The sequence below is a fragment of the Falco cherrug genome, chromosome 4, assembly GCF_023634085.1.
Source record: "Falco cherrug isolate bFalChe1 chromosome 4, bFalChe1.pri, whole genome shotgun sequence".
Lineage (NCBI taxonomy): Eukaryota > Metazoa > Chordata > Aves > Falconiformes > Falconidae > Falco > Falco cherrug.
This window is the reverse complement of record NC_073700.1, coordinates 101,178,538-101,195,242: the sequence shown is the minus strand read 5'-3', so window position 1 is coordinate 101,195,242 and position 16,705 is coordinate 101,178,538. Positions and strand designations below refer to the sequence as shown.

At 40.1% G+C, this 16,705-nt stretch overlaps 1 protein-coding gene across 1 annotated transcript in view; it reads right to left on the bottom strand.

The window, feature by feature from the left end:
- Positions 1–8,870, bottom strand: part of TOPAZ1 (testis and ovary specific TOPAZ 1) — a 42,884-nt gene extending 34,014 nt beyond the window's left edge. The window contains exons 1-2 of the mRNA XM_055709711.1: positions 7,171–8,870; positions 3,207–5,649 (exon numbers count right to left, since the gene is read on the bottom strand). Coding sequence (XP_055565686.1) covers positions 3,207–5,649; positions 7,171–8,326 — 3,599 coding nt within the window. The 5' untranslated portion in view covers positions 8,327–8,870. The remainder of the gene's footprint in view (positions 1–3,206; positions 5,650–7,170) is intronic.
- Positions 8,871–16,705: the final 7,835 nt, after the last annotated feature.

Here is a 16,705-nt window from a genome sequence, read left to right as displayed (position 1 = left end):
TTAGATGCATCTGTGGTTGCTGGCTGCTTGGTTAGTTCGCTTAAAAAAATCCAACTAATCAACCAATAGCAACCCCCCAAGACTTATTTGAATTTTGTATCTCAATCACTGTTGTGACCATTATGTTCTGCTTTTGAAGAGCAGGTGCCCACATTATCTGAAATTTGGAAGCCAAAAATTACTATCCTTGAATTTTCATAACTAAAAATACCCCTATGGCTTTTAAGGTCACAAACAGTCAAAGATAAAAAGTGTCATTGGCTAAACATGTCTTGGTGTTTAAATTCAAAACTCAAACAAAAACATGGATCCACGCTAATAGCTACAAACCCACAGTGGCTAATAGTTGCCACTGAACACTTGTCAGTTCCTGAATCAAGCTGGTACATCCTTCACACTGTTTCACTATGAAATGTCAATAAAAAGTATTACTTCATTACAGCAACTGTCATTTTGACAAGCTGCTAGATCTCAGATTTTTGTAGTTGGAAGAAAACTACAAATTAAGGCACCAATCGTTTCCTTTACAATTACAATTTAAATGCTATTGAACTCATAAGTAACACTGAACACATTTTAAAAAGCTTTTTAACAACCCAGCTACACTTTCAGAATAACCTGCTGCTAGCAGAAATACAGTTCTTACTGCTCTGTACCAATGCCAGACTAAAATATCAGTACACAAGAAGTAATGTTCTGAAGTCCATCCCCATGCATACATGCACTAAAACTGTATTAGCAAAGATCCTGATTCTTTCTGTCATCATCTGCCTGTTCTTGCTAATCTGAAACATTAATCTGAAAAAATGATAATAAAAGCTATGTATTGATACAGTTAACGAAAACATTCAGCAAAAACCACCTTGTGCAGCCATTAAGTGCTTGCATTGCTCTTCTACCTAGATTACATTCATCTAGAGTATAATGGCTAACAGTAACCAAAGGTTAAACAAAACATGCATACAAACTAATTAGAGTTGGTTTACAACAGTGCAGTTCTGACTCATTGTTCCACATGGACAGGCTGAAGTGGTGTTACAAACTAATACTGCAATGAAGCAAAACCGAGCATGTATAAAATCAGAAGCCAGACAAGAAAATATAGACAATAGTCTAGAACACCTGGAAAGAAAGAAAAAAACCCCAACAAACCACACACAAAACCCCCCCCCAAAACAAAACAAAGGACATTAACAAAAACAGTATTTTATTTCAAAATATGTAGTACAATGTGAGCCTAACTCTACCAGCATAATCACTTTTTTGGTTGGCCAAACAAAGCTGAAGTCCCAGTTGTATCTGGTAAATAACAACAAAATAAAAAATCAATAGCATGAAATGGCCATTATCTGGTTATACCATAAGCCACCTGATAACACTGTGGTATAGTCTATTGCCCTACTTTAATATTCTTGTAGTCATTACATGAATATGTTCCTGACTGTTACCAACTATAATCAGTCACTGTCTAATGATCTTTGCATCAAACTATGGAAGGTAAAAAGCAAAACCAGACAATTTTGCTTGCTTCTTTACCAGATTAAGTGGAAATTTTAAGAAATAGGAACCATGCATTTTTATTTGTCTTGGCTGATGACAAGCAAATTCAGCAGGTACCAGGAAGAAAGCTGAAATACGACTTCAAACAAGTTCAGTTTTCATCTAATGGTTGTAATAATGTTACTCTAACTCAATGTCATTACTAATTAAAGGGAATATTTGTCCTCCCTACAAAGCACTTACAAAAGCCAGTAATTTTCAGTTAGTATTCATATAAATAGCAAACTTTACTATCATAACTAATACACGAGTGTAAAGGGCTCAGATGTTCTGGCCTTCCATTCTGTGAAAGAGCTGTCAGGACAGTCTGTGGGAAACCATCTCTGAACAGCCATTATTACCCTGGGTAATACAAAGCAAATACTCAATTCTGTTATACAGTGTATATAATATACAGAAATGTACACAACATGAATACTCATACTAAAAAATTTACTGTGAGGCAGCCTAGTTGCTTCTTAAGCTGCATGCTCCTACTAAAGACTTGCCCTGTTCTTGAGAGGCTTGTTTTGGTAGAAATTTTATTCTATTAACATCTGCAAGTTTTATATTCTCATGTCTAAAAAACTTGTTTAGCACCTCAAAGAAGATTCCTTTCCTCTTTGGCACATGGGCTTAGTGAAGGAGAAAGAATAAGGAGAGTAAAGAGTAAAAAAAGTGAATGCAGTTATAAGGAGGTACAACGTTGAAAATAATTAAAACATTATTTAAAATAAGGATAACATAACACCTCCCAGAAAGAGCACAGGAAGAAAATTAAAACACTCCTCCCAATAAAACAACCCTAATCTTCAGTGGAAAATCTTGTACTATTTCTATCTAAGCTTTATGGTTTACTTTGTAAGATGAAAAAATTAATCTTAAAACTCCTTAATTAAACACAAGTATCAAAGCTTAAGAGAGAAAACAGACTAGACAGTTAACTAGTTCCTCTATCCCTCAAAGGACTACTACCTCTTTTACAAAAGTTTGTTTCTACTTTAAACCTCTCTTCCCCTTTCAGTGACTTTCATTATCATCTCAAAACCCATAAAAAATTAATACCCATAATTTACACCAGGAACTTGCTGAATGAAGATGCAGAATCATAAACATCTATATTGTGTCAGCCAAATTACAGATTTGAAAACGATTTACATGTCTGGGGATAGGAGAAAAGCAGGGAAAGAGGATGACAGAATGGAATGTTACTGTACAGACAACCATTTACTCATACAGATCCAGCAGAAAAATAAGCTGCACCTAGAAAGTAAAAAATATTTCTCTGTATTATACAACTTTACAACTAAAAATCTCCCATCAAAGGGATACATGCTATCTCAAATCAAGTCAGATATTTAAATATATTATTTATTAAAAATAATATTCTTAATTTGTTTATACTTTCACATTCCACTTCACTTGGTTTAAACCAATTCTTTAGGACCATGATTTCCTTTGATTCAGAGTTTATCTTAGTTCTTACGAAGAACCAATTAATGTATTTGCATTCAGAATACTGCCTTACCTCAATCAAATTTTGACATTTAAAATCAACCCAGAAATTACTGAAATTCTGTAAGGAAGACTGACCACTACAACCAAAGTATACTGATATGAGAACAAATTACTTAGAATTACTATAATAAAAAGAATTATATGCATACCTAAAATTATCATCTACTGAGTCTCTATTTTCTGAGATAACAGGCTTAACATCCTGCTTTTTGTCTTCAATGCATCTGCTAGTACAGGACGCCTTCACAGGACAATTTTCACACTCTGCAAGTGCAAATTCCTTTTCATTATTTGTTCCAAAAAGGTCAGGGTCATCTTGAATCACATCAATGACAAGAACATCTTTTTCATAAGCTTCAAGAATATCTGGAAAATGTTGACTTTCATGTTGTGAAAGATTCTCTCTTGATTTTCTATCATCATTTATTTCTAATGAAACAGAGCAGTCAATGGTTTTCCAAGAATGATTGGGAAAATTAGATTTTAGTATGCATTTAGTATCATGGAAATCAGGCACAGATGCTGCTAGTTGCCCATTGAGAAAAGGATGTGGATATAAAGAAAACTGCTCAGGGAGCACAGACATCTCATTTGAAAGGTTTTCAGAGCCATCGTTCTGAAAGTCCTTACTGTTGATCTCACCTATTTCTTTCTTCATGGAAGCTGTAGACATAGCATCACTTGTGACAGTAAGAGACTGCTCCTCAGAATTAAGCAGAAAAGTCTGTTCACCTGATTGCTGCCTCCTCGAAACACTAATGCTGTCAAGAACTTCTACTGGACTACATGTTTTTCTTTCAAATGAATGGACAGATTTCAATTTTCTGAATTCAGTTTTATTTCTGCATAAAGGAATTTTGAACTTTGTCAAGTTTCCAGTGCTTAATCCTTTCATTCCCTTTAAATCAGAAAATGTCTGGTTCACTACTGATGCTTTATGGCTGAAGTTTGCTCTGTGTGTGTTACCTGTCTGGACTGTCACAGACAGGTCTCTCTTTGTTACAGCTTCTTTATTTTTACCTTTCTGTTTTGTTGTAAAATTCAAGGTTGTTTTAACTTTTTGCACATCATCATGGTTAAAAGCCACAGCACTTCTGTCCATACTAACTGCTGATTCCACATTTTCACTGCTCCTTCTCAAAGCCTCATAAATATTCACGGAAGAGGATTCTGGTGTTTCAAGTGAAGTCAGACATTCAGTATTTGGATCCTTTATTTTATGTGTAGATGCTTTGTTAATTTCTGCTGATGACATATGCAACTCCAACAGCCTCAAATTCCCAGTCACAGCACTGCTTCCTACAGCTTCAACACTACTTTTACTAGAGGACTCCTGGAAAGCAGCCCTTGAAAGCTTTTTTCCTTCCGAGATGGATCCATGATTTTTTTGAACCCACTTGTAAGTCCTGGCACATGATTCGAAAGGCCAAACTTTTTTACCAGTCATAGGTATTGTTCTTTGACAGGTAAACTGCTGCAGTTTCTTATTAACTTTACTCAATTTTTCATCTGTCTTGCTTTTGTGACAACTGGGAACATCACGGACCTGAGCTAGCACTCTCAGGCTACCTGAGGCAGCAGAACGATGTGCCATACTGTTTGAGTTTTCTCCTACTGCTATCATGGAGAGCTCAGATGTCTTAAAGCCATCTTCAAATGCAAGTGGTTTGGTACTATCCTTTCTCCAGACTGATATATTTTGTACTTCATGAGTAGGTCTTCTTATATGAAGATTTGATGTATGATCATATGAAGCTGAAAGAGTAGTTTCCTTATGATTTATTCCTAAAACGGCAAGGGAGCTTGATGTGGCAACTGGTGCTTCTGTTTGTAGCTCACACTCACTGCATTCATGAGCTATGGCTGTGAAAACATTCTGCACTGCCGATTTTTCAGTGATTTTCATCTTTTTTCTATGCCTTCTACCAATACTCCACCTTTTTCCCCTTAAACACTTAGCGTTTTCACTCTGACAGCATGAACAACACCCTTCTACATTTTGAGGTGTTTCTTTATTAAACAATAAACTACATTTTATAGGTGATCTCTCACTTCGCATTCTACTAGCACTGCAATTCATATCACTCTGTTCTACACCACTGTCAGGAAAAACATGCTTGCTTTTATCCTGGGCTACATGGAAGAACCCACTTAATTTATAATGGCTGCTACTTTCACTAGCTGAAGACTTCACAAATGTATTGATATAACTACAGACCTCTAGCCTCACAAAAGGATTCTTTTCTGTTGCACAGAGCAAGCCATTACTGTGGTTTAGGACATTTTTGCAATGTTCAGCATCACATTTTGCAGATACATTTCTCACATTTTCAGCTGCAGTCACACTAACACTTTGCAAGCACCCAATTTGATCAGTTCTGGGTTTCCTTTTTTTACGCTGGATGCCAGATTTTGTTACAGGATGACATCGAAAGCTCTTGCTTCGAGTCCCACCTGAAGTAGTAACCATAGGAAATTCATAGTAGTGAGGTTCCTTTTGCTCAGAATCTTCTGATTTGTTTTGATTTGTCTTAAGCTTCTTCACAGCTCGTGTACCGAACTCCTGCTCAATTGCTTTCCATTTTTCCTTTGCTGATTAAAAAATAAAGAATGTCATTAAAGAATATGCTAAGGGAGAATGACCATCCTAGTACTACATTATTTTATAACGAGAACAAAAAACATTCAAGGCTATCAAAGAACAAGATAGTGTACAAGGCTAAAACGTTTCTGTAGTTTTAGCAGTTGCTTTTTTTTAAGCGACCACTATTAGCAGACTTGCAGTAACAAATGATATTTTGTCTTCAGAAACAAATGTGAAGATGAACAAAACTTTAAGGTGTAACAAGGACATAGGAAGTTGTAGATTTAAAACATAGGTGGAAAACAAATTAGAGCAAGTCTGGCAAAAAACCATGCAGGTGCTGTTTGCACACTTGGTCTTAAAATCTTTTGTTTACACAGTAGGTGCTCTGTAACAGGAAAGCTTGTTCATAAGAATGTAGTAATTTATTCCAGATATATAGTCCAACCAAATGCATCAGACTGTTGAAGAAGATTAGGAAAACTGCAGGGCTTGCATTTTTATAAAGGTTTTTTTTTTTTAATTTTTTAATTAAAAGCAAATACAGATTATGTGAAAAACTGTACCTCTGAATTTTTTTTCTGGAAATGGACTAAAGAATGTACTGGTAGAATGATGGATTTTTTTAAGATCTTAGTTTTCAAAGTAAATAAGATACAATTTTAATACCAAACTTTCTCAGAATATGGTTCCTAGATATAATATTTCTTAATAACAGCCTACAGCAAGTATTTTTCATTTGAATGTACCCATTTTGAAAGTAAAAAGAATGCCTTTTAGACAACTTTCATGAAAATGAGACTTTTACAAACATCCTTTCAAAATTGTTCCAGTTTGATACAATGCTCTCTTAATACACCAAAATACAATCTTTGTTGCTACATCTTTTAGGATTTTGCAGAGAATAGTAACTAAAAGGCAAAAAGTTCTGGAAACAAAACCCAGCATCCTATAAAGGCAAGCACTAAAACAAAATAGCATGATACATATTAAAACATAAGCAAATACACAGATGGATGAAGAATTGACTGTTTTTTATGTTGGCTTTGCTGAAACTACTGCCTCCTTTCCTGTTTGTGCCTGACCTTCTACACATAAATGAACTGATCATTTTTGAGGGAAAAAGAAAATAATTTCTCACTTGGAGCCTGCTGCTGCCAATACCCCTTCCTCTCCCCACCTCCCAAAGGGTATGTGGTTTCCTCTCCTTTGCGCTATAGTACTGCTTTTCTCCTTCAAGAAAAGCTCTTCCTCTTCCTAAAGTCTGTTTTCTTGTACTGTACAGTACTGTAAAGCAGACCTTAGCTCTTACGTCTACACTTCTTGAGCTAAGTTAGCAGCCACTTTGACTTATGTAGAGGCCACTCTTTCCTGCCCCCATGACTTTGTCCCACACAGACACACCTGCAAAAGAAAAAATTACCTCCTGTTTTTTCACTTTTTAATGGGGTCTTAATGCAGCACCAGTCCCTTGACCTGGGAGCCCAAATTCTGCACCTGTACTTCTACAATGGGGCACAAGTACTCACCACTCTCTCCAAGGCTGCCTGCTCCTTTCTGAGGGTTTGAGCTCTGCTGTTCCTCCTTCATGCAATGCTCGTGCATCTTTCCTCGGGGTGTTGGTTGCTCTTGGCCACTTAGATGCTGTAGCTGCTCTGACACCAGTGCCCTCTTCCTCAGGCTCCCAGCTCCTTTCTTGCACTCTGAACACTGTGTATACAGTTCTAGCAAGGCAGATGTGCCACTCCCTCTGGAACCTTGTTGTTTTGGTTTCACCAAAGATGCCCCTTCTTTCTTCCTCAAGCATCTCTTTTGTTTCTGCTGTGTCCCTGGCTTTCTTGATCCAATTAAAGAACACCCACCCAACTTCTCTGGCATATCTACCTCTTCATGGGGTTTTGGTTCAGGCAAGGATTCCCGAGTCGCCAAACTCTTCTGATGATCTGGGATTTGCACCTTCGGTATCATCATGGAGTCAGGGCTTTTCATTTCAGTACTACATGTGCCCTTGCTGGGTTGCAACACCTCTGGTACTGGCAAATAGGAAACACCATGTCTCTCTGTGCCCTTAATTTCCTCCTCAGAGGGTGGAATTTGTGGTTTTATTTCCATAAAGGAATATTTGTCATTTTTCCCTGAACTCTCCTGAAAACCTGAGAGGTTCACTCCTTCTGAACTATGTTCTTTCCCTCCAATCCCTGCTGAGAATTTATTTTGCAAAGTAGTTCCTAAGAAAAAAACCTGTTGACCCTGTCCTGTCTCACTCCTTACAGGCTCTTCCCAACACTCTGCTGCAGCTGTGGTCACTGCCTGCCCATCTTCACATAGAGCATCTGAAACTGCCAAAGCTACATCCTTGCTGCTTCTGGCAGCCCTCCTGCACTGTATTCCCTTGCTTTTACCTGGGAATCTCTGGCTACTCCTGCCTTGCTTCTTTTGCACGGGCACAAGAGAAGCAAACTGCTCACAGGAAATGCTGGAGAGCAGGGCAGGTTGCAGATGGGATGACAAGAGCTGCTCAGGTTTTCCCTTTGGTGCCAGGCGAGGACTCTGCTTGACTACTGATTTTTTCGCCGGCTCATGTCCTACCCCCGCACCCAGAGAGCCCGAGCTGGTGACCATTCTGTCGGCTGACTTCCCCTTGCTAGCTGTTACCACCTTCCCTGATCTTAACTGTGGCATCATAGCAGCCTTGAGAAAGCAATAAAATCCACCAAATCCACTCACTAGAGCATGTTTAATAGCACCCCAGCTAGCCCAGCACCCAAGACAGGCACAGGCCAGACCAGGCAGGGAGCACAACCTCGCTCAGGCAACTGCCTCAGGGGTCACCCGGGGGGCACCAGCCTGACAGAAAGCATGCACGGGCCGCCTGGGGAAAGCCCACGCCCCCACAGCCTGGAGCAACCCCTCACGGCAGCGCGGGGTGGAAGCAGCGGCCCCGCACCCCTCCCGCCTCACGGGCCGCGCCGCGGCCTCCCGTGCCGCGCCGCCCGCCGCCTCCCTCGCCACCCCTGCGGCCGCAGCAGCCGCCCAAGCCAAGCCCGCTCCCCGCTTCTGTCGTCCACCGATCTGTCCCTCGACGGTTCGCCGGAGCCCCGCCAGCGCCGCCTGCCTGCAACGCGCCGCTCACTGCGACGGACGAGCGCCCGCTGCGGCCGGTAATGGCGGCGTGGCCGGGGCAGGCGCAAGGGCGGGAGGCGGCGGTGGGCGGCGGCGTGAGGGTGTCTCCGAGGCGGGGCGCGGGGCGAGGCTCGGGGAGCAGCGGGGCAGCGCCGCTACCGGCTCGCCGCCCTCGTCCTTCTGCCGCATGGAAGCTCCTCTCCTGAGGCGGGGCCGAGCACCGGGGTGGCAAACGCTGCTGCCCCGGGCGGCGGAGCTCGGCCGGGCGCTGGTTTCGGCTGCGGAGCCGTCGTGCCGCCCCCGTGGCTGAGCCCCGTGCTGCAGCGGCTGCGGCCCGAGGGGCGGCCAGGCGGCGGCGGGCGCGGCCCGAGGTGGTGGGGCCCGGCGTGGAGCTACCGGACCCCGCTCCGCGCCGAGTGGTGGCAGCCGTTCGGCTCGCCCAGGGCTGAGTCGGGTACAGAACAGCCCAGCTGCCCTGCTCCCCTCAGGTGTTATCCACCTCCATGAAGCAGCGTTGCTTCCTTTGCCCACAGCACTTCGGAAGCTCCCTAAAATAGAGGGGCAATACGCTTGTTTCCATAACCATGGCTTATGGAAACTTTGTATTTCAAATAAAGTAGTTTCTCAGGAGTTAGGAAAAACAGCTTGAACGGTTAGGCTATGTAGTCAGAAAACAGCCGAAATTGGTGTTTGGGCTTCAAATGTGGTGATAGTTTCAACACAAATGGGGGACACCAAAGCCTCAGGAGCACTCACTGTGTGGTAACGTGAACACGTAGAAGTTAGCTTACAAAAACAGCATTGTACAAAGATTGAATCTAAGTGGAGAGTGCTATGAAAATCACAAATGATTAAATTTAATAAGGTGATGCTCACTGGTAGATACTTACGCTGGTAGTGCTAGCAATGCCATCAGCAAAACCAGACGTGGTTGGTAAATAGCTGTGTCCTGCCCGTGGTCCCTTTCCGCTCGCAGGTGGTTCCTGAGGGCTGAAGCCCTTTATTCAAATTAATTTCACCCTGGCTCAGTGTTTGGTGGTGGTCACATTTCACACATCATAGTTTCAGACCCGTGCACAGAAATAATGGGTTTTGTGTCGTTACTTTCCAGAAGTGCGATACTATGGATGTAAAAGGGTGGTTTAAGAATAAAATTATATTTTACTAACTGATGTTGGCTCGCTGCGTGACTTCAGCTCACATTACTCACTTTATCTCTGTTTCTCCATCTATAGGCAGAGGTAATACCTTGCTGTCCAAAGAAAGACAGAGAACACTGGATTTTTGGCAAAACCTCTCCATAGGTGAGGGAAGCACAGGCAGGCTGGGAAGCCATTAATTTTCTTTTGCTTATCAACCTCTTAGATTGCATGTAGGTGCTTAAGCACAACAAAAAAGTCAGCAAGTGGCTAGCTAAAGCTAATCAAAGCAGAAAATACAGATTTCTTAGGCAGTTTCTCCCCTGGCTCGGTATTGCGCTTCAGGTCCTTGGGACATAAAGGACGCAATAATAGGAAGTTAACTGCACAGCATTTATCATTGTCAGTGTTCAGCACAAGGCTAGTATTACATAAAACATTCCGTTCTGGCAAAATTTAACCTTCTCCAGTATGTAACGTAATCTTTTGATAGCAAGACAAGAAAGAAAAAGATATGCCAAAAGCAGTAGTAAAGGAAATCTGGAAGAACAGCGTATGAATTATCTAACTGCTCTCTAGTATAGTTTTTACAATTTGAGTATTTAGTTATTTACAATTATGAGAACACTTCTCAGACTGGATTTTTTATGAAATTACTAAAAAATCTACTTGAAATGAATACTGATTAAAGACATTCTTCTTGAAGGTCCTTTGAAAAAAGGGCTACAGCCTCCAAAAGGACACTTTGAAGAAGCTGTGGATTATGTTAAAAAACAGATTGCATTGTTTACAATACTGCTAAAAAGAGGTAGTATAAACATTGTCTTCCAAAGTGGATCAATTTATCTTTTAAAAACACTTGAAAGAGGAGAGACTTTTAATACATAGATGTATTATTTAAAAAAAATTATGTGTCAAGTGCTTATTAAAACTGTTGGTTATTAAAGGAGAAATAACTTTAAAAAAATCACGTAAGCAGCTTAAGGGGGGAAAACAAGTTCTTTTCACATTCCAACAATATTTGTATTAGTAATACTACAAGGAAATGTTTAAACTTTATTTTAAAATTCTATCTTGTTTGGAAATAAAGATAAATGTTTGTTTCTCTTGAGTTTTTTAAGCGCTGTATCTCAATGCCATATCTAAATTTTAGAACTGGTTCATCTTTTGCTGATCTTTCACTTTGTTTCACTGTTTCTTGTTCATCCTAGACACTTAGTCATAGAAGTATGAGGTACCAAGTATCTGAAAGTATAAAGGGAATCCTGGTGCCTAAACCCATTTTTTCCTAGAATAACCAGTATACTCAGAGATGCCTGGCAATTTCCAAGAAAGAAAAAGGAACTTGTGTGACTACATTTATGTAAAGTCCATGAAATAATTTTTTATTTCTTCTCTCAGAGGAGTAACTGTGTGTACTTAACCCCCCCAACTACTGTAGTTTGCATTACTAGTGTGGAGGAATTGTGGCTGCAGGTCTAACAATGATACATTTGAGTAACCTTCCAAAAGTTTTTGAAGGATTGAAATTTATAAACACATAAACCAGCTACGTAGGTGAGCAAATCATACACATTTTTCACTGGGCTGTAATTTAGACTTTGCTAACACTCACGTTAGCAACAGAAATTAAGTCGTCTTTTTTAGCTAGGGAGCTGAGAAGAATTAACTTGAAAATTAATTGGTTTTTTTGTGAGGCAATGTGAAAAATGTCCCCCTGGACCACTTCTTTTTGCATGGCTTACATCTTCATGCTTGGCTGAAGGATAGATTTGTTATCTAGCAAACCTTAGTGGAAAGAGTTTGGCTGTGCTGTAATAACTGGGACTGAGCTCTGAAGAATATGCATAGTCTGTTATATTCTTAAAACATGCCAAATTAATCCCTTAAGTAATACAACTAAAATGAAATAGGAGAGTTTTAGTCCAGTATGTCTGAGAAGGTATCCTTTTATAACCCCAAGGATTTATTTATTAACAGTTCTGAGTTACTGGTTTTGCAAAGGTAGCACCCAAATATAGTGAATGTAGATATGATTTTTAAGTAACTTCTTTACCCCCTGCCTTCCGTTCAAATACACGGGTGTTTTGGAAATAAGTGTATTGCTGTTGAACTAGGAAGTTTCATCTCAAGCCATTCATGTATATCCCTCTAAAACTGCCTTTGCTTTCTATTCCCAGGGACTTACTGCAGGAGCCACCTTTGACATGACATCTAATGAGAATCGTGCTAACTGCCCTGTTAAGACTTCAGGTATGATGTATGCATTTGACTCGTCCTTGGTAGCTTAACTGTATAGGTGTTCATCCAGTTTACACTAACAGCTGTTTGTCAGTTTTTCTAGCCTGACACTATGATCTCTGTTACACAAGGGCCAGTATGGTGTTGAAAGCAGAGGTACCTCAGTGGAAATATGTGATCTGTTTTGTGAAATGGCTGAGTGATTACACTACATGGCATCATGCTGGCAGACTAGGTGAATCCTTTTGAACCTTTATTTTGGTGTCTGTTTTTATTGTAGATTAAAGTAACTTAATTTTCCACCAGTTTAAAATGAGACGTTGGAGGAAAAAGGACAGCTGGTGTATTTCATAATGAACCATCTGGCATTTCTTGGTAGATCCTCTGATTCCTAATTTACTACTGAATTGTGACAGCATGAAAATCAAAATTATTGATTGTGTGGAATCAGTGTTTCCCTCTGGCACATTTTGTGCTCCTTCAGTTTCTGTCAATGGATAGTCATTGGAGGGATAAGGGCCTCTCACACTGAGCTTTGCAAAGCTTGAAAGTCTTATACCATTTGGCCTTTTTCTGGTAATCATGCTGTTTGACATTTATTCTGGAAGACTGACTTTACAGATGATCGCATCTGATCTGAACCTTACAGAAAGTGGCACTAATCAGTTTTAAGGTTCCACAAGGGAACTCCTGTGTTGGGTTCATATTCTGTTTTATTCCCTTTCACTTATGGCTTTTTTTGAACTTCCACTGCCAGGACTTTAAGAAATAATATAACTAGCTAGCTGGAATTTGAGATTCAAAAAATACAGATGCAGTAGAGGATTAAGTAGTCAGATAGGAGACTACCCATTCAGTCTCAATTTATTTCAAAATTCTCTAAATAAAGCGTATCGTTGCTTTAACTAGGTAGTACATAACCATGTACCTACCTCTAAGTCTGCCTTTAGAATCAACTTCTTTTAGTATCTGGATGAAAAAGATCTTGGGCTTATGAGGAAAGCATCTGCACACCAGCAAGTACATGACACCTCTATCTTGCTGCCAAAAAGGATTACGAAATGTGATTTCTAAATGAGAAAATTAAAAAAGAAAGGAAAAGAGGAAATGGAAGTTCAGTAAATCGGAGCTAAAAAAGGCATAGGATTAGAAACAGTAGGGGTCGGTTAAGGTATAGACAGAGTGTAATAAAACAGTAGATAAACAGGGAAAACAGTGCTAGACAGGAATCAAACAAAAAAATTGGCAAATTGCTTCAGAAAATCACCCTTGAAAAAAAAGGAAGGAGATGTGAAGACAAAACACAGTAATGGGAAACTTCTTTTTGGTTCAGACTGACTGAAGAAACAGTGGAGGATCACCTTCAGCAGTGCTCCCAGGAAAAGTAAGGAGAGCCTTGAACTTTGAATGGTGACAGTGATCAATTGCAAACTAGAATCCCAATCTGAATCCCAATTTATCCTGCTGTTGGGCATTGAACAGTGACTGGCTCCTAGGTTCAATTTCTTGTGCTGTGGTCATCCATTAAGGCCTTATATCTCTGCTTTATAGTTTCAGGGTGGATGACAGAATGTGTGGAGCCTCAGAATAACTTGCCATGTCTTTTCTTCCCTGGGTGATTCATCCATAAGCATCAGATCACTCCACATCCTCCAATATATTATATAGTTTGTGTATATAGTTTTGAACCTGAGGAGTGTATTTGCAGTTAGTGTATGTTTTCAGAACTTGAATGTGAGTTTTTTTGACTGCAGACCTAGGAAATGGCTGCTGCTTACCTCTTTTTTTTTTTCTTCTTTTTTTCTTTTTTTTGAGACAGGATCTTATCAATGTATACAAATATCTTAAGGGCGAGTGCCAAAAGGATGGGGCAGATTCTTTTCAGTGGTGCCCAGTGACAGGACAAGGGGCAACAGACACAAACTGCAACACGGGAAATTCCTTCTGAATGTGAGGAAGAACTTCTTTACCTTGAGGGTGATGCAGCACTGGCACAGGCTGCCCAGAGAGGTTGTGGAGACGTTCAAAACCCACCTGGATACAATTCTGTGCAACCTGCTCTGGGCGAACCTGCTTTAGCAGGGGGTTGGACTAGATGATCTCCAGAGGTCCTTTCCAAACCTGACCATTCTGTGATTCTGTGTGATTACTCTCTAGCAATGGAAGTACCTTTTACAGTTGATGAAGCATAAGTGTTTCAGACATGCTGACTGTATTGAGCAATGGACTGACTATAAAGCTTCCTCTGGCTAAAGCAGCATACAAGCATTTTAAAACATTTGCTGACTTTACCATTGAACATTTTCCCACTGGTATATCCAGGATAATCTACGGGAAGAACTGCATGAAAGTTGATAGTACTGGTGCATGTGTGCAACAACTTGCTGTGTAGGAAAGGGAAGATGACACCAGACATTTACCTACTTTTGCATTCATCTGCTTACTTCCTCATATGTAATTAATTTGGGTATTTGAAAGCAACAGAAAATGATCTTCGGATAAACCAGGCACATACTAGGGGGCTGTAGTGAGGGTCTGAGGTAAAATTCATTGATGCTAAGTCAAAGCAAGGCAACCATTCAGCTGGGAGTTGCATCCAGCATAAATTCTTCAGTTAATAGCAACATCACTTGCATATCTTCATACTTTGATGAGCTGAGTGTCTGGGTCATAATGTCTAAGTGTTGTCTCAGCTATTTGTATTCTGCCTAAGAAGACAGGTCCATTTAAAATCTAAATACTCCTTGCCTGTATGCTCTGCTCCTTAACCAGCATTTGGGGATGGATAATTTCTTTTTCATCTCTTCACCTAGATAAATATTTTCCTAATCAGCAAGAGGATTGTTGATAGTTGATCTGTTTGTGATGGCCCAGGTTCCATACTGTGTTAACTGCGTGTCCACTGTTCTGCTTGGCTGTCATCCAGTGGTCAGACTGAGCACCCAAGTAATTAAGGAAAGTGTTATTTCTGGAGTCGTTGCAACTCTGTGACTGCAGAGAGCTGATCAGAATGTTTCTGTACCTGTCAGCTGTAGACAAATATGTAATTACTGAAGAAATTAGATGTTTCACTGTTAAAGGAGGAATTACTTGCTGGACTGCCTTTCAGCCTTGCTGCTTTCTAGACCATCTCCTTTGACTCCAAATAACAAAAACCTCCTTTAATGATACAATGCTCACAACAGCTCTGGAATCCTGTTGAGTCATGACTCCACTGTAGGCTTTCTGCATAATACTACTATTACTATTATATTGGTAGAATCCTAAAGTGAGTATTTATGTTCCTGGTGCCCAGGCCAGTCAGCTGAGAACGGTTGAATGAGCCATCTCAAGTGCTAGTTTCATAAAGAGTTTCTGAACACAGACTATACATGGATGGTTTAAGAACTTTTGTTCATGCTGGTAATTAAAACTGTAGTTTCTCTGCTTATTTGCCATGTTGCTCAGCGTGAGAATTGGAGTGCTTTGCATTAATCATATTGTGACAATCAGGTGAGGAGTGAAGTTACACATTTGCATAGCATAGGGTACAGAAATCAGGAAGAGATCTTCTCTGATGTTACTGTATATATGCAGAAGTACCTTCCTTGCACTTCAGGAGCCTCTCTTTCAAAAACTTACTCACCTGTAATAAGGCTGGCAGTAAGTGATAATTCTCAATTAATAGCAATGTGGTTGTCACTGTTCAACAGACAAGTCAGAACAGCAAGGTAGTCTATTTCCTTCTTGGCTGCAATGGTGGCGTTGCACTTGTTGTTTGTGTGCCTGCTTATGTCAGTCATTCCTGGCCTCTGAGTAAGTATCCAACATTGGGCAATTTTGTCTGAATTTGACTGTGGTGGAATCGAGACCACAGAGCTATTAAGTTCCTGCATATTTCATGAAGATGGACATCCATGTAGATGAGAAGTAATCCATAGAAAGAAAGGCTCACCCTTTATCAAACATCAGAGAATCCACAGGAAAAAGAGATGTCAGATACCAGGTCCTTTCCAACTGCTTACACTGCTGATGATTATAAGCTCTTGAACAGGGTTTTGGGCAGGACTTGCTGTCAGGGGACATCTTGCTTATGAGAAGACGTGCTGGAAGGGAGAGAGCTTCCACAGGAATTACACTTGCTGGCAGAGCTTCATGACCAGAAGGCCCTAAATGTTGTTCTTGAGGGTTTCCTAAAGTTAGGGCACACAGACTAGTAGCTACAAAGCAGTATTAATCCATATGTGGATTAATGCTTCCATGTGTGACGCATCTGAATGATTTTTCAGGACTGTTCCAATACATAAGCCTCTTCCTTGGCCCATGTGAATTTACAGCAAAATGATTTTAATATATACTTTATGTTGTGTAATAGAACTATAAATAAATGTAAATAAACAATATATTTATTTACATTAAAAGTATATAAGTTGCTTTTGTAAATATGCAAATAGTTATTTGAGTCTGAGTTTTCTATTCTGTTTTGAACCTTGAAAGGAACCAGGTAATAATTTATATTCATTTTGCGTGCTCAGTCTGAAAAGAGACAAGTGAAATCTGTTGCCTTATGTGGGCTAAGAAT